Genomic DNA, 23,535 nt, shown 5'->3' with positions numbered 1-23,535 from the left:
TATAGCTGTGTTGAGTCCCAGGGGAGCAGAGAGACAGGGTGGGTGAGGTAATCTCTCTTTTTGGACCAAATTCTGTTGGTGGAAGAGAGAAGCTTTCAAGCTACACAGAGCTTTCTTCAGGTCTGGGGTAATTGTTGGTGAGGCATAGTGACAGGTGCAGCTTGTTGATTCTAATCTAAATATGAGGGGTTGGTGTGGCACTCTAGGAGGCAAAGGGAACTTGAGTCTGGGTGGAATAGCTTAAGAACCGCTAACACTAGGAGAGAGAACTTAGACTGAGGTTTATGTTTGCTTATGGTTCTTTTAGCGACTGATCCAAACCCCATTGAATTCAATGAGACTCTTTCCACTGACTTCACTGGGCTTTGGATCAGGCCCTGAGTTACCAGTAAACCAGTCTCCAGGAAAACTAGATAATGTTCTCTTGCATTATTTTTATTTATTTTATTAATTTGTCATCTTTATTATGGCAGTGCCTATCAATCAACTTTAAATGGGGCCCCCTTGGGCTGGGCATTGTACAAACACTTCTATTGCGAGAATTTCACATCCCTACCAAATCTGAAATAAGCTCTGTTAATTGTATAATTTTGTTCAATAAAATTTAAAATATCCCCTCCCCTTCTCAGAGACCGTTTTAATCCATAAGTTAAAAATGAACACTAACTTTGACTAACAAAGTTATTACAGACAATAAAGGGGAAGGGATGCAGATCAGGGTAAGTAAAGAACACGTCAGAGATCATTTGACCAATCTGAATGAATTCAGATCAGAAGAGCCTGATGCTATTCACCTCAGAGTGCTGACAGAATTAGCTGAAGAAATCTCAGAACCACTGGCAATAATAATTGCAAACTCATGGATGACAGGAGAGGTCCCAGAAGCCTGGAGAAGGGCTAACGTAGTGCCCATCTTTAAAAAGGGGGAAAAGGAGGCACCGGAGACCTATAGACCTGTCAGCCTGACCTTGATACCTGGAAGGTATTAGAACAATGTATAGAATATTCAGTTTGCAAATACCGGGTGGATGCAGGGATAATCACTAGCAGCCAGCATGGATTTATAACAACAAATCATGCCAAACCAACCTGATTTTCTTCTTTTACAAGATATCTGGTTTGGTGGATAGGGGGCATGCGATGGCCATAATGTACTTGGACTTTAGCAAGGGTTTTGACATGGTCCTACCTGACATTCTGATAAGTAAGCTGGAGAAATGCGGGCTCGGTAGAACTGCCATTAAGTGGATACGTAATTGGTTAAACAACTGCAAACAAATAGTAACTATTAATGGAATTATGTCAGATTGGAAGAGATCTCAAGTGGGGTTTCACAAGGATCCGTTGTGGGGCCACTCTTATTTCACATCTTTATTAATTACCTGTAGATGGGTGTAGAGAGCATACTAATCACATTTGCAGATGACAAAGGGGTTGCAAACACTTTGAAGGGTAGAGCTAAAATTCAAAGGGATCTTGAGAAACTGGAGAACTGGGCTACAAATGAAATTCAACAAAGACAAAGGTAAGGTGCTACACTTAGAGAAGAAAAACCAAATGCACAAATATAGAATGGGAAATAACTAACTGGGCAGCAGCTCTGCTGACAAGGATCTGGGAGTTGTGGTGGATCACAACCTCAGCATGAGTCATCAATGCGATGCTGTGGCAATAAAAAGCAAATGCAATTTTTGGTTGCTTTAACAGAGGCAAAGCATGTAAGTCATGGGAGGTGATAGCACCATTCCACCCAGCGCGGGTTAGGCCTTAGCTGGAGTACTGTGTCCAGTTTTGGTCTCTACTCTATAGAAAGGATGTAGAGAAACTGGAAAGGATCCAGAGGCAAACAACAAAGATGATCAAAGGGATGGAATGCAAGCCATATAAGCAAAGTCTGAATGAACTGGGGGTATGTTTAGTTTGGAAAAGAAGAGATTAAGTGGAGACATGATAGTGGTCTTCAAATACTTGAAAGGCTGCCATAAAAAGATTGGAGAAAAATTGATTTATTTTGAGGCAATGGATTTAAACTACAGCATAGCAGATTTAGATTAAATCTCAGGAAAAGCTTCCTAACTGTAAGAACAGTAGGACAATGGAACAGACTGCCTAGAGAGATCATGGAAACTCCTTCATTGGAGGTTTTCACGAGGCTGGATAGCCATCTGTCTTGGATGGTTAATACAAATCCTGCATCTTGGCAAGGGGTTAGACTACATGACCCTTGTCTTCCCTATGGTTCTGTGGTTCTGTGAACAATGTAAAAGCAATTAGTTCAGGCAATCTCGAGAAGTGCAGTGTTAGGGAGGTAGGCCCACATTTGCAAAAGTGGTCTCTAATTTTAGATATCTCTGATGCTGAATACATCTGCAAATCAGGCCATAAGTGACTGGGCAAAAAAAAAAACTGGAGCCCTCTTTTGAAAACAGCTGGTCTGGTGAGCAATCTGAGCATGTGAGCATTCTTAAGCCGTATATAATTAAAGGACATTCCTGTAGCTGTCATTGACTCTGGTTATTTTATACTCTTTTTTTGCAGAAGTGCTTTTGGATCCATGTCGGACTTGGTGTCCATCTTCTGCCTGCCAGGCAGTTTGCCAACTTCAAGAATCAGGGCCTCAAAATCCCCAGCTGGTCCAATGCAAAGCTTGTGACATAGAGTTCTGCTCATCTTGTAAATCCAATTGGCATCCAGGACAAGGCTGTCAAGAGAATATGCCAATCACCTTCCTCCCAGGAGAGACAAGGTACAGTACTGTAACTTGCCCAGTGGTAGCAGCACAGATATACTTGATGCGTAACGAGGAATATAACCTCATCTCCAATCAAGAGGCCATTTTCTCCTGTTTGTTTTTTAAGTGATTGTCCTCAGCAGCCATTCCAGTTCTTTTCTTTTAAGACACTGTGCTTGACACAGAGATGGATGGTGATGGCTCCCTTGGTGGCCTGGCAGTCCCACCACCACGGAGCAGGTGGAGCCAGTTAAAGCAGCACAGAGGGACGACCCAGGCTCCTGGCACCATCTGCAGCTCTGCTTGCCCATCCATCTGTTCCATCTGTTGTTCCATTGATGCCAATGACACATTCAGCCACCTCAGGTCCCCCTGCCCGCCACTGCTGCTGCTGTTCCAGGGGCTTGAGGGTTGGTTGATTCTGGTTTGCTACTTTAGGAGGCCTCTGTCAGTTGCACCATGACTGGTGCTCTTCCAGGAGCGAGGGAGTGATTCTTGAGCCCTGTTGAAGGCAGCATTAGAAGACCAGTTAGCAATTTCCACTGGTAGAGAATGCAGCTACCCACCTGAATGGGGCAGGTCACTGTATGTACATAACACCTGTGCTCAGGCTTCATCCCTGGCTCCCTGTTCACTTCCTGTAGCAGTTCAAAATGTTGGTCACGATCGTTAAAGCCATGAATGGTCTGGGGCTTGGCTATTCTCAAGACTGCCTCTCCCCCTCTATCTTGTAGTGACAGCTGACTGGCTAGGTTGCTCTTGTTCTCAGTTCCTGGGTAAAACCCTACATAGCCTGCAGTGGGACTCTCAACACCCCTAGATTTGGTACGCGCTCTCATTCACGCTCGGCCAAAGCACAAGTGTGGTGAGATTCATGGCATGTTTTGCTCAGCATTTTGCTTGATTTGTGTTTCTTTTCTGTAGGTTTAGAACATTTGGCGGTTGTCCTTGCAACTTGCTGGCGACCATTGTCCCAGCAGCAGTTTGTGCCAGCACGTGCTGGGAATGACAAATGTAATTTGTGTGTGCAAAATATTTTCCCATGGCGTGGTTGTCACGGGTGTGTGTCTCCTCTGATCTATCGGTCAGGAAGTAGTAACCAATCTGGAGTCAGGACTTTGTCCAGTCCCCTCCCCACCTCTCATCATCCTACAGGCTGGGAAACCTGTTGTTCTCCTGCCTCCCATTGGAGTAGCTTCTGTCAACACCTTTGTCTGAGGCTCCGTCCTTTTTTCCAGACCTTACAGAGTCCTAAAGCCTTCACTGAGCAGGAGGAGCTTGAAAACTCTTCCAGGAAATCAGGGAAGAAAAAATGCTCCTTGGATGCCCCCTCACTCCTGCTCCTTGACATGGACCCATTCCATGTGGCTTGAACCTCCACTTTTGTGTGATGGTACTGCAAGCAGGAATGAGATCGAGAAGCAGCACTGTGAACCAGGTGTTTGCACTATGATTCAGCAGCTCCTTGCCAGCACTGGAGAGAGGGAATATGACAGATAAGGCAATTTCCTGCAGTATCTCTGGGGAGAACTTACTGTATGAAGTTTATGTATCATTGTGGGCCAGGGATTGCATGTAATTCCCTGCGGGAGAGTGACCACATCTCCTCTAGGAACCAAGAACAGTAGGGGGTACGAGGCAAGTTCACTCAGGTTGTAACACCTCCAGAGGGGGGCCAGCACTTGCAGAGGCTCATATCTGATGGTTCAGACTGGATTATCCAGAGATCAAGAGACAAAGAAAGGGATAAATACCCTGAGTTTAAACTGACTCAGGACCTTCTTTCTAATCCAGCAAATGGACAGGATCTACTGTTGAAAGGGGGTGGGGTCAATGATTCCATGGAGGGTTTGGAAGGACTTTGACTTACTGAGGCCCCACAAAACTGAGGGGTGACCCCGGTAAGCTTTTAGCATGCATACAGGAACTTGTATTGTTTTTATATTTTCTCTATAATGCTTTCACTTTTTTCATTGCCAGCCTCTCTGTTCTCCCCATTGAGATCCTTTCTCCTTCTCCCATAAGAAAAAAGAGGAGGAGAAAGGCAGATGGACTAGGCATGTAAAAACCTGACTCCAGATTGGTTCCCACGTGCTCAGCATTAATTTTTAAGAATAAATGTGCTTGTTTATAAAGAGCTGTGTGGTAACTTATAACTGGGGGCAATTCCTCTCTTCCTGTCCTTCGGAGAGAAAGCAGATGCTGGCCTGCTTAGGCAGTCTGACTTGCTGGGGAAATCAGAGTAGGCAGGGAACTGTGCAGCCAGGAGAAACCCTGGTTACGATGGAGTCTACCCAAGAGAGTGACAGCTGAGGAACTGGGAGCTTTCAAGTAGGTGCTCTCAGTGGATCACAGAGGGGAGCTGCAGATGCAGTTGCCCTGAACTGTGACAGACGAGGCAAGCCTTGGGAGGAACAGGGTATCCAGGAAAACCCAGTGGACTTTGGCTTGGAGAGGAGAATCCTAGGAGAGGATCCTCATGGAAGCAGGAGACGCTCAGTCTCTCCCTTTGCCTTCTCATTCAGGGAATCCCTAGGCCCATGGGCCATAGCCTGGGTCAGCTGGGCATTGCCAGCCTCTCTGTTCTCCCCATTGAGATCCTTTCTCCTTCTCCCATAAGAAAAAAGAGGAGGAGAAAGGCAGATGGACTAGGCATGTAAAAACCTGACTCCAGATTGGTTCCCACGTGCTCAGCTGAGAGCATTGTACACACTGATGTCACCAGGTCACAGAAAACAATTGGTAGATGAGAGAAATGTGTTTTGTCTGGTAAGTGCATAGCTGTTTGATAGGCACTATACAAATTAATTGTTGTACTAGAGCTGCTTTCCGGGTACTTAACAACAAAACAAAAAAAAGCGGATAACAAAACTAAAATGCAAACCCAGATTTTTTTTCAATTAGGATGTTATTTTTGCTTCAAACACGTATGGGTACACACCTTATAAACTTCTGCAAATGTCTTCCCACAGTTCTATGTATAAAATGGAAGATGATGATGCTCCCATCAAACGCTGTCCAAAGTGCAAAGTTTATATCGAGCGAGATGAGGGTTGTGCCCAAATGATGTGTAAAAACTGCAAACATGCCTTTTGCTGGTACTGTCTGGAATCTCTTGATGTGAGTATACACTGTTTGCTTCGGTGGACATTGTAAGCTTACAAGTTTGTTATGCTGACTTCAGACTGTCCTATGGATATCCTCACTAGCTGCTCTTTCACATTCTGTGTTTCTTCTGAACCTTTTGTAACACTACTGTTAGCACCTATTTCTCTGCTAAAATGCATAGGCAAGGGCAGAGCTGGACCTTAGCTGGTTACTTGATGGTACTTGTGCTCTTGATCTTACTTGCCCCACCTGAAGAGCTGTTGTGCTGTTCACCCTTTGCGTAAATGAGATGGAAAGAAGTTAGTGTAATTTGAAATTTGATGAAAATTATTCTTCCTTTGCCATCTCCATGGTTGCAGCTACATAGTTTTTCTCACTTTGTGTTGAATACTGTACCATGTACACACAAATCAGACAGCTCCTTCCTGAAGAATTTATATTCTAAAGAGTGTTTTCAGGGTGAATATATTTGTATTTCTTTCAGCTCTGCATGATAGTGTAAGGTAGCCCTAAATACAGAATCCCATGTAGAGTGTCAGTATTCATTTTAGTGCTGAACTTTGGTAGTGAGAGTTGTTCCTTGATGTTGATTTGTTTTGGTTATTACATCTTTTCTTCAGGACAAAGTAAGAGAAAAAGCCAATGAACTGATGTATGAAGAACAAACAAGCCAATATCTTATTGTGCCCAAGCACTGGAGTATATACAATATGCTACATCTATTTCCACATATTAGCCAAGGAAACGTTTTATTGCAAAGTCTAGTTAACAATGGCAGAGGAAATGTTTCATGTCCCAAAAATGTTCCCTAACTATTCCAAATCCTGCAATTGTTATGTTTGAGTGCCTTACGGTTAAGTTTTAAATCCTGGGTACTCCCATGCTTAGTTAAAATTAGAGGTCCCCTGTGCCTGCGTTGGTTGCTGTACTGAAGTGTGACCAATCCAGATCTGGAAGCAGATGCGTCGTTCTTTGTAGAACTGGGTAGATATCTGCCTTGGTTTGCTTTCCCAGCTGCAAAAGAAGTGCCACATTTGAGAGGCTTGGGATCCAAGAAGTAGCTTTCTTCTTCCCATGTTCTAGACCTAGCATGGACAGTATTTTCAAATTCTGTTGCCTGAACTCCTATTTAAATAAATAAGCAGGTTTGTTTTCAGAAGTGATGAGCACCAACTACTCTATTGACTCCAATTGTGGGTGCACAGCACTATGAAAACCAGTCTGCTTATTAAGGTGCTTGACTGTAAGCAATCAGGTTTGAAAATGTTTTTATCCATATTATATCGCTTTTCCTTTCAGTTCATTCCCTGGTTAGAAGATAGGACCTTTTATTTCCTGAGAAAAAGGATTCTTAGCTGCACTTGAGACCCAGTAGCTTTGCTAGACAGGGAAATCCACATGATCTGACATCAAATAGAGGAAGAAAGGGGGAGGGATAGCTCAGTGGTTTGAGCATTGGCCTGTTAAACCCAGGGTTGTGAGTTCAATCCTTGAGGGGGCCACTTAGGGAACTGGGGCAAAAATTGGTTCTGCTAGCAAAGGCAGGGGGCTGGACTCGATGACCTTTCAAGGTCCTTTCCAGTTCTAGGAGATTGGTATATCTCCAATTATTACCTTTTACCTTAAGGAAGGGGGAGTACAATATTAACTTGATGTGCATGGAAATCGAAAAGACACAAAAATAGAGAGATTAGTTCTTTATTTGTTGTTTATTGCTGTTGTCGTCTTGCTGAAAGGTTCCCACAGTGCTTTACTCTGATCTGCATTGGCTTGTCCTCCAGGCACAGCACAACTCATTCTCTTTATTACCAACACATGCTTTATTTGTGTTATGTTCCATCTTATGAAATCACTTCCATAGTAACCCGGTGGGGAGCAACTCTGGGAAGCTCTGACCCATGCAAGAATACAAATCCAATTTTAGTTGGTTTTCCACTCTGAAACTTTTCTCCTCATATTCAGTGCTTTGCAGGGATCTTCAAACCCGCTCCCCTCTGTGATATTTTGTTGTTGTTTTGCTGCCGCTATCTGCTCCATCTTGAAGGAAAAGAGACTCTCTATTAATTGCTAATGTTTCTGTTTAATGTTTCATAGGATGATTTCCTCCTTATACATTATGACAAAGGACCTTGTCGAAACAAGTTAGGTCACTCCAGGGCATCTGTTATCTGGCACAGAACACAAGTAGGTGCAGAGCTTTTTAAAACTTCATAAAAGTTCACAGTAAAATGGTTTTCTCTCTCTCTCTCTCAGTTGTATCTACAAAGAGATCAAATGAAGCATGTGAGTCAAAGTGTCTTAACCATTCAGCAGTTGAGAGAAGGGCATTGTGGTACAAGGACAGACATTAACCAGGGAATAACAGTCAGACTCCATCCTGGATTTTGACTCCTAACTGACATGACTGGTTGAGTTTATTGGTATAAAGTTGTTCCTGGTTTGCTGAGTCTGCATGGACACTAGGTTGATTCCCTCCTCTGGTGTCAGTCAAGCAGTAAAGAACCAATCATGAGCAAAAGATTTTTGTACCCTGCCCCACTTCTTCACCTGCTTCAGATTTCAGTCTCTCCCTGTTTCACAGTGAAGCAGGCAACAGGCATATCTCACTGAGGGCTTGGCTACACTTGAGAGTTGCAGTGCTGGTGGAGGCTTTCCAGCGCTGCAACTTAGTAACTGTCCACACCTGCAAGGCACATCCAGCGCTGCAACTCCCTGGCTGCCGCGCTGGCTGTACACCTGGTCTGCTTGGGGTATAACGAGTGCAGCGCTGGTGATGCAGCGCTGCTAGTCAGGTGTGGCCACACACCAGCGCTGTTATTGGCCTCCAGGGTATTAGGAGATATCCCAGAATGCTTTTAACTAAATTACTCTCTTTGTTTTGTTATGCTGCCTCTCTTTGTTTTGTTGTGAACTCGGGGCTCCGGAAGCTGCTTATCTAAAAAACAAACACAGCTCCTGTTTGCTGTGATCAATCTGTAACTGACTGTGAACAATCAAATGAGATAACCCACTACCTTGCTGTGAATGAGGCAGGCAGGGGGGATGAGTGTTTGCTTGAGGAGAGAAACAGCGAGGGCAGGGGGGAGAAAGGGAGTCTGTTGGAGCAGCTGCTTATCTGGGCTGCAGGCTGTTTGCAGTTAAGAGTAAGGAGTCGGGAAAATTTTCTGATTTTGCAAGGCAGGGAGCTGATACAGTGTCCGCTCCAAAAATCCACATGCGCGCTCTCTCTCTCTCTCTCTACCCATGTCACACTCCACCCCGCCCCCCTCTTTTGAAAAGCACGTTGCTGCCACTTGAACGCTGGGATAGCTGCCCATAATGCATCACTCCCAACAGCGCTGCAAATGCGGCCACATTGCAGCCACACACCAGCGCTTCCCCTACACAGCTGTACGAACACAGCTGTAACTCCCAGCGCTGCAACTCTCAAGTGTAGCCAAGCCCTGAGGTGCCCTCTGTTTTTTTGCGTCAGTTTCAAGAAATGTGGAGGATGCAGCATGTGACTTGGGGGCCTGACAAGCCTGCAGGGAAAAAGTGGACACAGTTCCTTGACTCTAAGAAGCCATTTCACGGTTGTCATGCTGGTGCTAGGTGTGAGCAGTGGGACTAGAACTTGGAACCTCTGTGTTTCTAGCCCTGTGGTAATCCACTAGGCAGCTCAGCTGTTGTCAGCGCACTATCCTCTCTCTTCTTAGGGGAATGCTTCAGTGAAAGTAGCTTTTTTATTTTTATAAATAGAGTAAATTGAGCCAAAATTGCATTAAAAGGATTTGTAAAATTGCCCCACATTTGCTGAAGTTTAGTGAACTCTAAAACAGGCGGGTTTTGAATGAAAAGAACTCTTGTTACAAATATTATGTCATATCTATTTCTTCCATCATTGTAATGATTGCTACACTGAGCTATGGTGTAATTGGTTACGTGACTGATGTTGCTGGCATTGCTAATTAGAAAAACCGATGTGTCAAGAAGTGTAGCACGAGCACCTGTTGATTGGATGACATACAAGAGCTGTTACACTCAGTCCCAAATTTTTGAGACTTTTGATATTTCTGATATTTTGATATTCTGAGAATTCCCATTGAAGCCAGGTTAGTGAGCACTACGATTGCTAGTGTTTGCAGGATGGGGGTCCTTACGTTAAACATTCTTGGAGTATTACCCAAGAGGAGCATAACATAACATCAGAGTGAAAGGCATGATGCTGTAATGCAAAGTGGTGTACTTCCAGTGCAAAAATCACTTCTAGACATTACATATGCTAGGAAATAGCCTATTGTTCAACAGCAGCTGAGTCCACCCAGTGGAACATGTATCACTGATTCTCACCAGACAACCTATTGACCTGATCTTAAAAATCCTGGGTAAATTCACTGACTGGCATATCTGAACTGAAAGGAAAATGTAAGCTGGCCTCCTGTTTGATTGTAAAGAGCGCTGTTTGCCAGTCTACTATATTGTTAAATTTCACCGTGGCTCTGGTCAGCTAATGGTGCCCCATAGTGCACACAGAAAAGATTGCAGATGGCTAATTGGGTATGTGCTATCGCCAAAGACCAGTATGGGCTGCAGCTCAGTAGCATTTAAAGGAAGCTCAGGGAAGAATCTAGGCTTTGCTTTCACCCTTCAGTGTCAGCAGGTACCCCAAAGACATGAAGCGCAGACACATCAGATTAGCTGCCTGTCTGACACAGGGATATGTGGTGAAAGGTACTTATCACATCATATTTTAAAGTAATTGTCTTTTGGCACAAAATAAAAATATTAGGACAAAGAAATTTGAGATTGGTGTCTCTGGAGAGCCACAACTAAGCTTTTTATTTTAAAATAAGAATCCTTGTCTAATATTACATAATAAAGCAGTGTGCACTCCACTCCTCAAACTTAATTTTGTTCAGCAGCGCCACCTGCTGAACTCAGTATTGATTTTCAGCCCTGGAATAAAAAATAGCTGGATAAAGGAGATTGCAAAAAGAAATCCAGTGTTCAGGACGAAAAATAGTCCCTGGTAGAGAAGGTATCAGTAAGCCTGTTAATTTAGGTTTAGAGTATATTTTCTACACTATGGCAAATGAATATCTGCCAATTAATCAGAATGTTTCGTATCTGACAAGAGCTGGGAGAAGAATTCCTAATGAATAATGTGATGGTAGTGTTATAGTTTGTATTACCGTAGTGCCTAGGAAGCCCGAGCATTCAAATTGCAATTGTTCATGAGCAGATGATGATTTTCCCAGGTATTCATTATTCACAATTATTCTGTGAATAATTTTTGGTGGGTTTGTTGCATGACTTGCAGGCAGGCTGTTGCAAGCAGGCCTTCCAAAATCTACACTCTCATTTGCTTAGGGCACGTAGGAAGCTTTCTCAGGCAATTAGCATCAATTTAAGAAAAACCTATAACCTTACAAATGTGAAATGAGTGGAAACCAGTGCAGAGTTGCCTCACTTAATTGTGCGGTGTTTCTGCTGCTCAGAGAAGAGCCCAGCAACCCAACCCAAAACTGGGACCCAACTACAAGTGTTGGATTGGAGTTAGGAGGGTCAGAAAACAACCCAGCCCAACCCTCTCAGGCTCAGGTTAGCTTGGGTAACCTCTGATTATCTTCTCCAGCCGGCGGGGTTGGTGCAGCAGCAGCAGCAGCATGCCTCACTCCTGCTGGCAACCGCCAACTTGTTGCAGTGTGTGTGCTGTTGGGTGAGTGCACCAGTGAGATGCAGTGCCTCTTGCTCCACAGAGCTCCCAGTGCATCAGGGAGCAGCGGCTGGCAGAAGTGGGGCTCACAGTGGCCACACTGACCCCACTGGCTGGAGGCAGTAGCATCGGTGACAGATTTGGGGAAGGGGGCGGAGGGTGTTGGGGTTGGATTGTAAAACAACTCAACTTGCTCAGGTCAGATAGATTGCCCGAGCAGCCCTCTAGCTCCTAAACTGTCGATTTCCACTACTGCTGTTGGGAAGGTTGTGGGCAGCAGTGAAACTGATGAGAAATAGGTCAGTTTCACTCTGTGCCGCAGCAGGCACTGGAGCTGTTCATTGAGAAGCACTCAAAAAAAAAAAAAAGGAGGCTGTGGGAAGAATAGAACCACTCACAACCTTGTAGCAGCCAGGAAGCTGAAGGAGAGGTAGACTATGGTGAGATCACTCTACCATTCTAGTAGCAGTCAGGAAGCTCGGGTTGGAGGAGAGAGTAGAAAGGAGGAGAGAAAATACTCCTCCCTTTCAGCAATCAGAGGGGAGAGATGGGGGATCAAATGCATTATGTACCTGCTAGCCAGAAGCTGATGCAAAATTTGGTGCCTCAGAGCAAAGTCCCAGAGACTGCTCCTTGGTAGGAAAACCAACACCTTCCCCTTTTTCTATCAGCTGTGTGGGTGATTGTATTGGGGTTTTTCAGTGACAGAGGAAAGATAAAGGAACTCAAACTCTAGATGTGTTGGCACAGGTAGTGCTTAGCAACCTCAACTGTATAAAGATTTAAATCTTTCAAGGGAACTTTAAATGCATGGTTACTGCTTGCAAACAGCTTGTGACTACATTAAAATGTCAGTCAACATTTCATATAACTACTCGTGTACTGATAGGTACTATAGAAATATCTAAGATGGCTTCACACTGAATTTTAAATTGTTTGAGACCAAATAGTTGCTCTCTGAAAGGAAAACATTGTCCCTTCTTGAATATCTGTAAGAATCTGTCAGTGGAACTTCCCCAATATAAACATGTTTACCCTTAGCAGCAGAATTCCTCAAACACCACAGATGCTAGAGGCTTAAAATTCCCATTTTATCGACCAAGAAAGAAAGGTAAAACTATCCACTTGAACTGAATAAGAGTGGGTAGGTGCAGGAGACATAGAAAAGCCATCCTTGTCTTTTTGTTCAGTGAAATTAACATCTGTTTAATCTAGGGTGTGTGAACGCATGCATGCGGGCACTATTGAATTTTGTAGGTGACACGATGTGAATTCAGACTGATACAGGGGAAAAGGACCGTTGCAGTCTAGTAACTATTTTCTCAAGATTAGAGCCTGCTACCATTCTCCCATTCTGAAAATTAGTAATCACCTGTTAACTGTAGTTATATACATTTTATTAAACACACAAATCTTCTGTGATGTACAACTATAGTGAAATCCTGGCTCTATTGAAATCAGTGGGAGTCTTGCCTTTGACTTCAGTGGGGCCAAGATTTCTCCCCTAGTGCATTGACTTTGTGTTGGAGCAGAATTTGAACCCTGCTGTGCCAATTGCAGTACTGATGCATGTCATTTTTCCATTGTTTTTTCAGGTGGTGGGAATCTTTGCGGGATTTGGTCTACTGCTGTTAGTGGCCTCACCTTTCCTTTTACTCGCTACCCCATTTGTCCTTTGCTGCAAGTGCAAATGTAATAAAGGAGATGATGATCCTCTACCTACCTAGATTGTGAGAAGATGGGACTCATCACACACACATTTTTTTCCCCCTCTTGCACTTACATTGTTGTAGCCTTACTTCCCCCATCCTGCTTTTCTGTGACAGTGCCATAATTCCAGGAACTGTTGTTAGTACAGTTACATAGACCAAGTACTAATAAGTAAAGTAGTGGAAGGCAAGTCAGGTGTTTAGAGAATGTTGTGGAACAAGATAAATGTCTGATATTAAGAGATGAAGATACTCTAGATAAAACTAATGGTTTCATGTTGCCCACAGAGGCTATATTGGTGGACTAGGAACTGTGCTATGGTACATCAGCAAAACAACTTAAAAACAAATCAAATCTAATTTTTTCACATATACATTTGCGTCAAAATGAGGTGTCTTATTCATATTCCTATGAGTCACCTATCAGTTAAATGTGGCTTTAATATATCTGTTTATTACAACTGTGTTTTTATTAATATTGCAATGGCAAAAACCTCTTTAGTACTTATTTTTGCAAGCATAATGGAAATAAATAAGGTGCATTTTGGCCATCATATATGCCTTTCTTGAATTTTGGGGAGGGTACAGCTTGAATTGCTGCCTTCCAAGAATTTTAGGAAGTTTTACATGCTATTCAATCAAAAACTACATTTTACAAAATAAATATATGAAAGCTGCAAGATTGAGTGGTGTCACAAACCTGCTACCTAATCAAGATTCTTTAAAAAATGTATAGTTGGTGTTGATTACCACTGGATCACAAGTCTTTTTCTGTGTGGTTAATTTTTGCTGTTAAGGGGTCTGGTACACTTACAGGGCTACATAACTTCTAATCCAGGTATCTCAGTCTTTTATTTATATATTAAAAAATCCTGATTAAACCAAATGTGTAAATATCTGTGCTATTGAATATTTGGAAGTTCAAGATAGCTCGCTTCTGTCTTAAAGGCAGGTATTGGGGGGGAAAAAATTACAGGACTTATTCTGCTTATCAGCAGATTCTCAGCTCAGCAATGATTCCTGTCTTTACAATATATGAAAAGTACTAGACATCCTTATAGTTAGTAATTAAAGCACCTGGGGTGTTTGTGAAAGTTCTGTCTACCATTTACAATACATACTCCATTTCCCAGAGTTCATATCATATGTGCTGTTAATAATCATACTGTGAGAAAACAAAACAAATTTCTCTTTAAGGATTAGTTTGTTTTGTTCCAACATTATCTTATGTGGCATAATTTTTCTTTTTCTTTTCTTTTTTTTAATTTACAATGTTATAAGTTTTCCAGGGTAGTAAAATGTCCAAATTAACATATTGTTAATACACAGAAATTACTCTTCTGCAGTATTTTATGGAAAACTGTAAGAGACCCCTTTGTAAATGCAGGCTTCAAAAACAGCAAAAGAATTTGACAAAAATTTAATGAAATGGCCCTGATCATGGAATGTGGTACACGTGGGCAGATCTGTGTCCACACGGAGCCCACTATTCTGCAGAGCATGCTAGTGGAAGTTAAACTGTGTTTGAGAACCTAAAGATATAATGGAGTAGGAAATGATGCAGTGATGTGTATATGTGGAAGTCAGTGGGGCTCACCACCTAAGACATGGCAAGGACCAAGGCCACAAAACATAACAGCAGTCTGACATAGCAAAAAAACTGTTTGTTCTGTTGTTTTATGTTTAGTTTTAGTTTGCATATCTATTATTTGAACAGAAATGTTGCAGGGTAAAATTTTTAAAAGCCCATTGACTTTCAGTGAGATGTAGACTCTTAAGGGCATAATTCACTTTTGAAAATGGGAAATAGATTCCTAAATCACCTAGGTACTTTTGAAGATTTTCTCCTCTGTCCAACCTCAATATTCTTGATTTTAAAAAATATTTAGTATTTCAAACTGGCTAAATGAGAGATGCTTGCAGGAGATCCAGAAATTGGTTTTGTCTTAAGATGTTCAACCTTTTTAAGATGGCAATCTGATTACAAGCAATGTTAGTTGTATGTTACATCATTAGCTTGGTATTACAGTGTATAATTCAGAACTTTAATGGCGAAATCCTGATATTGAGTTTTTTCTTTTTTTCTTTTTTTTTTTGCTTAGCTATTCAGAAATAGCATGGGAGGGCTGAATGGCTCATAAGAGTTTATCAGTGGGATAGGCATACTTTAACTACTCACCACTGGTCAGCCCTGGTTTCAATGGCTAATGAGGTTTCAGTCTCAGTCAAGCTCCTCCTAGAGGATGTGTCTCCTTATCGCAAAAGACTGACCGGATTAGAAAAGCACCCTGATTCAGGATAGTACTTAACTCACATTGTCCTGAATCATCGTTTTGAGGTATGTGATTAATAGGTATGTACCGCTGGATGAATAACTAGTTTCTCCAGATCTGAGGCATGGTGTCGAGGTAGTGTGGGAAGGCTTGAATTCTGGCCCTTATTCTCCAATCCTGATCTGCACCGGACAGATCCAATTGCAGCATCAGAGAACTAATTTTTCAGTGGGCAAAACAGACCCCAGATTTCCTGGACTAGCAGTTCTGCACTCCACTTATGTGAGCACTAAGCAACACACCATTTTCCTTTAAATCACAAATGGTTCTAATTGGCAGTTCCAGACAAGAAACTGGTTTAATGGGGCCTATCAATCTAGTATCTGAGGTATTGTGGCATAAAGATTAACCTCTACTTTGTCTTTCTTAGAAGTAGTCTTTTCAGATCAGGGGTGAAGCAGGGCAGTGTTGAGATTCTGTGATGCCCTTGATAGAGAACTTCACTCCTCACAGTTGTCACTGACACCTTTGCAGAGCACTAAATTTACTTCAAAATGAAAGGAAAAAATCCCACACTGCATTATAGATGCAAACATTTTGAAAAGGTTAGATTTCAATTGATGATCACCATTAACACAGACACAAATGCCTGGGTTTATCTGATCCTATCCAACATATAGGACTGTGTCTGATCTCAGCATGCTTGGGTTCACTATAGCAGATTTCCAAGCTGTCAGCTGATACAGCTTCTTGACTTTTGGATAATAATGTGTGTATATTCACAAAGAATATGCTGTAATCACTTTCAGGCATGCTGAATATCATAACCTTACATCTTATTTTTAAATTTTACCACTACAGTTTTGTTTCCTTAGAGTGGATGTCTTCAGTAATCACTGATTTACAAGCTCTGTTGATGCTGTGGCATTTACTACCCTGAATGTATTGTTTTAAACTCTGACATTACTGCCCCATAATAGTGGGTTTAAATATGCTCATGCCTTTGTTGCATTTCTAAGGAAAATATTTATAACAGATTTCAGACAATCTGTTATAAACCTTCATCAGAAAATAGAGACCATGCAGTTAATCTCAATTGTGTTTCATATCTATTCTACTGTTTACTTCATTTGCATTGCCTTAAATGCTGTTTTTAATGAAATTTAACAGAGCACATGGTTTGCATGTTCTATTGGGAAGGATGAGTTTCTAGTGGTTAGAGGAAAAGACAGAGTGGAGCCAGGGTAGTTGTTTTTTTCCCTCCAGCTCTACCGCTGATTTGGGGCTCAGACCTGTTCTGACTGAAAAGAGTAGCAAAAGCACTCCCTTTGACTTCAGTGGGTGCAGGATTGGGCCCTCTCAGTGTTCTTAGAAAAGTCACTTACCCTTCCTTTGTCTCAGTTTATCCATCTGTAAAATAGGTGGAACAATGCTCACCTACCTCACAGGGTTGTTGTGGGGCTTAATTATTTTTAAAGCTTTTTGAGATCCTCTGACAGAGGACATTATATAAGTACTTAGCAGTGTTATTTTATGTTAATATTTCAGTTGTTTCTAACTACCTTCAGCATGGATCCTCATATTGTATCATGCAAACTTCCATTTTGTTTTTCTTTCAGGCATCATAATCTTTCCTAGAATATTTATCTTAAAATCATGATGGATCACAAAGAAGAACTGAATGGCCCAGTTCTTAGCATAGAATTGATGACCTGACCTGCAGAAAATACTTAAAATTAAGATTCCTAAAATATTCTGTCTGATGAGGAAGGACGAGGGGAACAATATTCCTAGATCAGAAGAGGCTATTACACTTTGTGATTTTAAAATTTTGTGTGTAGGAAATCAAAAATGGGGTTGTGTGTATTTTCTAGGTTCTCCCTTTCCTATTAAGGATATACATATATTTAATAAAAAGCATTCTTCATCCTGATAATGTACAGTATGCATAAAGCTTCATGCCAGTTTGCTTTTTGAAACCAAACTCCATATGTTTCCTATATATATCTATATATTCTAAAATCTTACAAAAATGGACAGAACATGGAAGTTGTCACACAGTGACATAAAAGATATCAAGAAAAGCCTGCATCAGTGCTTCTTTGCTAAGTAAAGCATGCTGTTTTGTTTAAAGCCCTGTGATCTTCATAATTGCTTTGATTTGTGTCTCTCTTTTACAGAATTCCAGGAACATTAGGTACAGGAACGTGCTACATAACTGAACCTTTCTTGCTTATTTTACCGTGGATGTATTTTAATTTTGTATAGAGATACACATGAAGGAGTCATGCATATGTATAAATGATGATGTATTTGACCAGTGTAAAAATAAGTTCTGTTTATGTATTTGAAATGTAAGTACTTTTTGTGCCACTAACACTGTGATGTATAAAAGAGCTGTTGAATGCCTTTTAATGTTGTGTTTTGTACTTTGAATCATACTGAAAGTTTAATTTGTAATTTCAATAGATATTTTAAAAGAATGCGTCTCCTGTGATTCTTCAGAGTAGTGGCTTTTAATTATTAATACACAATTAATACAATTAAAGAAAATTTAAATATTGTTACAATAGTTGTTTATATCATCTGCTCCTTCCATCAGAACAAAGAAGAGAGAAAGCACTTGCTATGGGTCTGATCCAGTGATCGTTTCAGTCAGTTGGAATAGGTCTTAAATGGGTTCATTTGGTGCTCCAAGCATCAGTTTGGAATACCTATAATCCAAAGCACCACAGGTTCAGGTCACAACAAGGTCAGCCTTGCCCATCACCTTCCCACGGTGGGTAGTTTGAGTTCCTGTCTATCCGGTGCCTGTGGTGTTTCACGCAATAACAAAAAATTGCCATACTGGGTCAGACTAATGGTACATGTAGCCCAATATCCTGACAGTGGCTGGTGCTAGATGCTTCAGAGGGAGTGAACAGAACAGGGCAATTTATCAAGTGCTGCATCTCCTGTCATCCAATCCCAGCCTCTAGCAGTCACAGGTTTAGGTACACCCAAAGCATGGGGTTGTGTCCCTGACCATCTTGGCTAATAGCCATTGATGTCCTCCATGAACTTATCTAATTCTCTTATGAGCCCAGTTACACTTTTGGCCTTCAAAACATCCCCAGGCATTGAGTTCCATAGGTTGACTGTGCATTGTGTGAAGTACTTCCTTACGTTTGTTTTAAACTTGCTGCCTATTCATATCATTCCGTGACCCCTGCATCATGTGTTATGTGAAGGGATACATAACACATCCTTATTCACTTTGTTCACACCATGCATCATATCCCCCTTTAGTCATCTCTCCTCCAAGCTGAACAGTCAGTCTTTTTAATTTCCTAATACGGAAACTGTTCCAGACCCCTCATCATTTTTGTTGCGCTTTTTCCATACTTTTTACAATTCTGATATATCTTTGTTGAGATGGGGTGACCAGAACTGCTGGCAGTATCCAAGGTGTGGGCATACAGTGGATTTACATAGTAGAAAATATCATAATGCCGTCTTTTTCTCTCTCTCTCCTAATAGTTCCTAACATTTTGTTAGCTTTTTTGACTGCTGCTGCACATTGGGCAGATGTTTTCAGAGAACAATCCACAATGACTCCAATATCTTTGAGTGGTAATCGCTAATTTAGACCTCATCATTTGTATGTATAGTTGGGATTATGTTTTCTAATGTGCATTATTTGCATTTATTAATATTAAATTTCATTTGTCGCTTTCTTGCCCAGTCACACAGTTTTGTGAGATTCCTTTGTAACTTTGCAGTCAGTTTTGGACTTAACAGTATCTTGAGTAATTTTGTATCATCTGCAAACTTTACCACCTCACTGTTTACCCCTTTTTCAGATCATATTATGAATATGTTGAACAATACTGGTCTCAGTACAAATCCTTTGGGAACTCTGCTGTTTATCTCTCTCCACTGTGAAAACTCTTTATTCCTACCCTTTCCTACCTTTTAATCTGTTACTGATCCATGAGAGGACCTTCCATCTTATCCCATGACTCCTTTCCTTGAGGGACCTTGTGAAAGGCTTTCTGAAAGTCCAAGTACACTGCATCCACTGGATCACCCTTGCTGGCACCCTCAAAGAATTCTAATCTCTTAGATTGATGAGGCATGATTTCCCTTTACAAAAGCTGGGTTGACTCTTCCTCAACATATCATGTTCATCTATGTGTCTGATGCTTCTGTTCTTTACTGTAGTTTCAACCAATTTGCCTGGTACTGAAGTTAGGCTTATTGGCCTGTAATTGCCAAAATTGCCTATGGAGCCTTTTTAAAAAAAAACATCAGCATCAAATTATCAGATGACTTCAGGATAGCTATAAGGCTTATTTAAGCAACAGGTTATATACTACAGTTAATAGTTTCAATTAACTGTTTAATTTTAATTTGCAGTTTCAATTAATATTTAATTTATTTGTTCCAAAACCACCTGTGCTGAGACCTCAACCTGGGACAATTCCTCAGATACATCACCTAAAAGGAATGGCTCAGGGAATCTCCTTCTCATCCTCTGCAGTGAAGACCAATGCAAAGAATTCATATCACTTCTCCACAATGGCCTTGTCTTCCTTGAAAGGTCCTTTGACACCTCAATCATCCAGTGGCCCCACTGACTGTCTGGCAGGCTTCCTGCTTCTCATGTTTTTTTTAAAAATGCTGTTAATTTTTCTGCTTCTAGTTGCTTTTCAAATTCTTTTTTGGTCTAATTAATTATACTTTTACACTTGACTTGCCTCAGTAGGATTTGACTAATTTTTAAAGGATGTCCTTTTGTCTCTAACCACCTCTTTTACTCTATTGTTTAGCTATGGTGGTGCTTTTTTGGCTCCCTGGTCTGTGTGTTGGGGGTTTAGTTATGGCTTTTTTTTTGTATTTTATATTTTATGGTATACATACACTTTGAACCTCTATTGTGGTGTTTTTTAAAAGTTACCATGCAGCTTGCAGGAATCTCACTCTTGTGACTGTTACTTTTAGTTTCCATTTAACTAGCGTCCTCATTTTTGTGTAGTTCCCCTTTTTGAAGTTAAATGCTACTATGGTGGGTTTCTTCAGTATTTTCACTGCCTACAAAGATGTGACATTTAATTATGGTCACTATTTCTGAGCTATATTCACCTGTTGGACAGATCCAGTGTGCCACTTAGGACTAAATCAAGAGTGGCCTCTCCCCTGGTGGGTTCCAGGACTAGCTGCTCCAAGAAGCAGTTATTAATGGTGTCTAAAAACTTTATCTCAGTATCTCATCCTGAGGTGATATGTTCCCAGTCAATATGGGGATAGTTGAAATCCCCATTATTGGGTTTTCTGTTTTTGTAGCCTTTCATCTCCCTGTGCATTTCTCAGTCACCATCTCACCATCCTGGTCAGATGGTCGGTAGTATATGCCTACTGCTTTACTCTTATTAGTCAAAAGCATGGAATTTCTATCCACAGAGACACTGTGGTATTGTTTGATTCATTTAAGATTTTTACTATATTTGACTCTATGCTTGCTTTCACTTATAGTGCCACTCCCCTACCAGCACAACGTACTCTGACTCTGTCATTCACATATAGTGTCCTAGTATTACTGGGTCCCACTGATTATGATTGTTCCACTAAGTTTCTGTGATGCCTATTATATCAATATCCTCATTTAATACCAGGCATTCTAGTTCACCCATCTTAGTATTTAGACTTCTAGCATTTGTATACAAACGCTTATAAAATTTGTCAGGCCCCAAAAGAGACCTATAAACTTCAATAAAGAAGGCACATGGCAACCAAGCACACAACAACAGACCACAAACTCACCCCAAGGGTCACATAGTTGCTTCTCCTTCATCTGAAGAACACCCTTGCTTAACTCCCCTGTTTGCTGATCCTATTCGCTAGCTCAACAGCCAGTTAAATGAGACCTTTTAAAACCCAAGTCCTGTCTTCTGCTGTGTCTGAATACCAGCACTTATATATACCTCTTTATAAGAGCAGATATTTACTCCAGTGTCCCTGACCAAAATTTCCCTGCATTAAATACACTAAATTTTGCCTATGTTGCTGGTCAGAAGTTGGGGGAAATACAATTCTCTCTTGCACCTCATAGGGTCTTTCTCACTGGACAAACTTTGTCTCCCATATCCATGAAAGCTACAATTCCTGAACTTGTTAAAGAATTATATGTGCAATTACAGCAGTGTGCAGGGGAACGAGATGATTGTGTGTGCAAGTGGCCACTTATGCATCTAATGGGCCACTTGCACAGGAAGGTACCTGATTTTATTGCCTGGCTAAAAACAGGGACACAACTTCTGTACATTTTAAAAGTCAACTCCACAGGATGACTGCCCACTTATTATTCCTTTCATCCTTCCTTTGTAGCTGAATGTGGCAACTGTTCACACACAATCAGTTTAGATGTTTCAGTCAAGCATTTGGGTAAATGGTTCTGTAAATACCACAGGGCTTCCTGAAATTATTATTCAGACTGTATTTCTAACACTTGCACAGTGCGGGAACAATCCTTATTCTCTGGTAATTCCACCTTCTGTTCCAGCAGAATATGGTTCATAATCAGGATTTGTTTTGGTAAGTAATTCCCTTTAGAGAAGAGGTTAAGTTTTCAGAGAAGTATGCAGCTTGCAATCAGATGTGCAGTCCAATTGTTCAGTCTCATGGGTGTTTCCACAGTCACTATGCAGATTTCAATATACTCTGTTTTTAGAAGGATTTCCTGAGCTGTGCCTCTAACTGTGTGATCCTCCTCCTGTATGACATCTCAGCAGTCAAGGAATTCACTGCATTACGGAGAGAGCATGTGAGGTATTTTAGCACAAACCTCAGGCAATATGTCCAGTCTATCACATTTGAGGTTCATCTTAAAATGGCAGGCAGAGACTTATTTATTTATACACAACAGATACAGAGGTAGTGCAGGCTTCCCTAACATTAATCCAGAACCTTTAGGAACAAGAGAGTGGTTCCATCCTCCAAGCCCATTCTGTCCTTGACCTTTCTTCTGAGACTGAAGGATGCCAATCACACTAGCAGTTTTTATGAAGTTTTTACAGCAATTTGGATGAGACCAACTCATTTTACTTAAGCAATAAAACAGCTGGTAGAAACTTTTGGTCACTCCTGACCTAGGCTTGATTTAAAATAGTAACTTTGAGAAGTGAGGTTGTATTTTGAAACCAGTTCCTTTAACCATACAGAGGCCACTTTGGGGAGGACCTTAAAACCAGGATTCTTATTTGGCTCTAGAATAGAGAGTACCTCCTGAAAGATGCCACTTTTGTAGCACTCAGATGTTTTTGAAGAATTTACTTAAAACAAACCACAGCCAGGTTATTCTGCTACTGTATGTTGTTTCCTGATTAGTTCCATCACTGTCTGTGTGGTATTTATATAATGAGTACACATGCCACATAGTCTTTTAGATAAAGCAAATCAAACAAATTCACTTGATTGTTAGCTGCTATTTGTTTCCTATTTGAATAGAAACTCTTTTCAATCGTCTCTTCTAGAAAATAGCTGAGAGGGAGTATTCCAGGCATTTATTTGCTGCTCACACAAGAGGAACAATGTAAAACTTCTTCTGCTAATTAGTTTCTTTTCTGTTGTCCTCAAATGTGATCTGTTTTTCAAAACCAAAATAAAATTCACACTTAAATCAATGCAGAAGTACTAAAATGGGAAAATATTTCAGGAGAGAGGAGATCCCCAGCATATACCGTCTGGCTACACAGGCTTTGTGCTGGTTTCCAGGATCTGAGTGAATATATCTAGGTATAACCAATATTTTTAGGGCATGTCTACACTACAATGGCACAGCTACAGTGCTGCAGCTGTGCCACTGTAGTGTAGACACTTCCTACACTGATGGAAGGGATTTTCTGTTGATGTAGGTAATCCACCTCTCCAAGAGGCAGTTGCTAGGTCAATGGAATAATTCTTCTCTCAGTCTAACTGGGTCTATTTTGGGGGTTAGGTTGACCTTTTACAACGCACAGTGTGAGAAATTTCTCACAGCCA

General features: G+C 41.2%; 1 protein-coding gene across 3 annotated transcripts in view; it reads left to right on the top strand.

Moving 5' to 3' along the window:
- Positions 1 to 17,992, top strand: part of RNF144A (ring finger protein 144A) — a 105,558-nt gene extending 87,566 nt beyond the window's left edge. Inside the window, exons 5-9 of one of the 3 annotated variants that reach the window (XM_045012056.1) lie at positions 2,539 to 2,746; positions 5,704 to 5,851; positions 7,934 to 8,023; positions 13,130 to 13,264; positions 17,136 to 17,992. In XM_045012056.1, coding sequence (XP_044867991.1) covers positions 2,539 to 2,746; positions 5,704 to 5,851; positions 7,934 to 8,023; positions 13,130 to 13,261 — 578 coding nt within the window. In that variant the 3' untranslated portion in view covers positions 13,262 to 13,264; positions 17,136 to 17,992. Of the gene's footprint in view, positions 1 to 2,538; positions 2,747 to 5,703; positions 5,852 to 7,933; positions 8,024 to 13,129 lie in introns of all 3 variants that reach the window. The other 2 variants (XM_045012057.1, XM_045012055.1) reach the window with 2 other exon arrangements.
- Positions 17,993 to 23,535: the final 5,543 nt, after the last annotated feature.

This window comes from Mauremys mutica, chromosome 3 (assembly GCF_020497125.1).
Source record: "Mauremys mutica isolate MM-2020 ecotype Southern chromosome 3, ASM2049712v1, whole genome shotgun sequence".
Lineage (NCBI taxonomy): Eukaryota > Metazoa > Chordata > Testudines > Geoemydidae > Mauremys > Mauremys mutica.
Note: the sequence above shows the minus strand (reverse complement) of the source record. Positions and strands in the feature narration are given on the sequence as shown.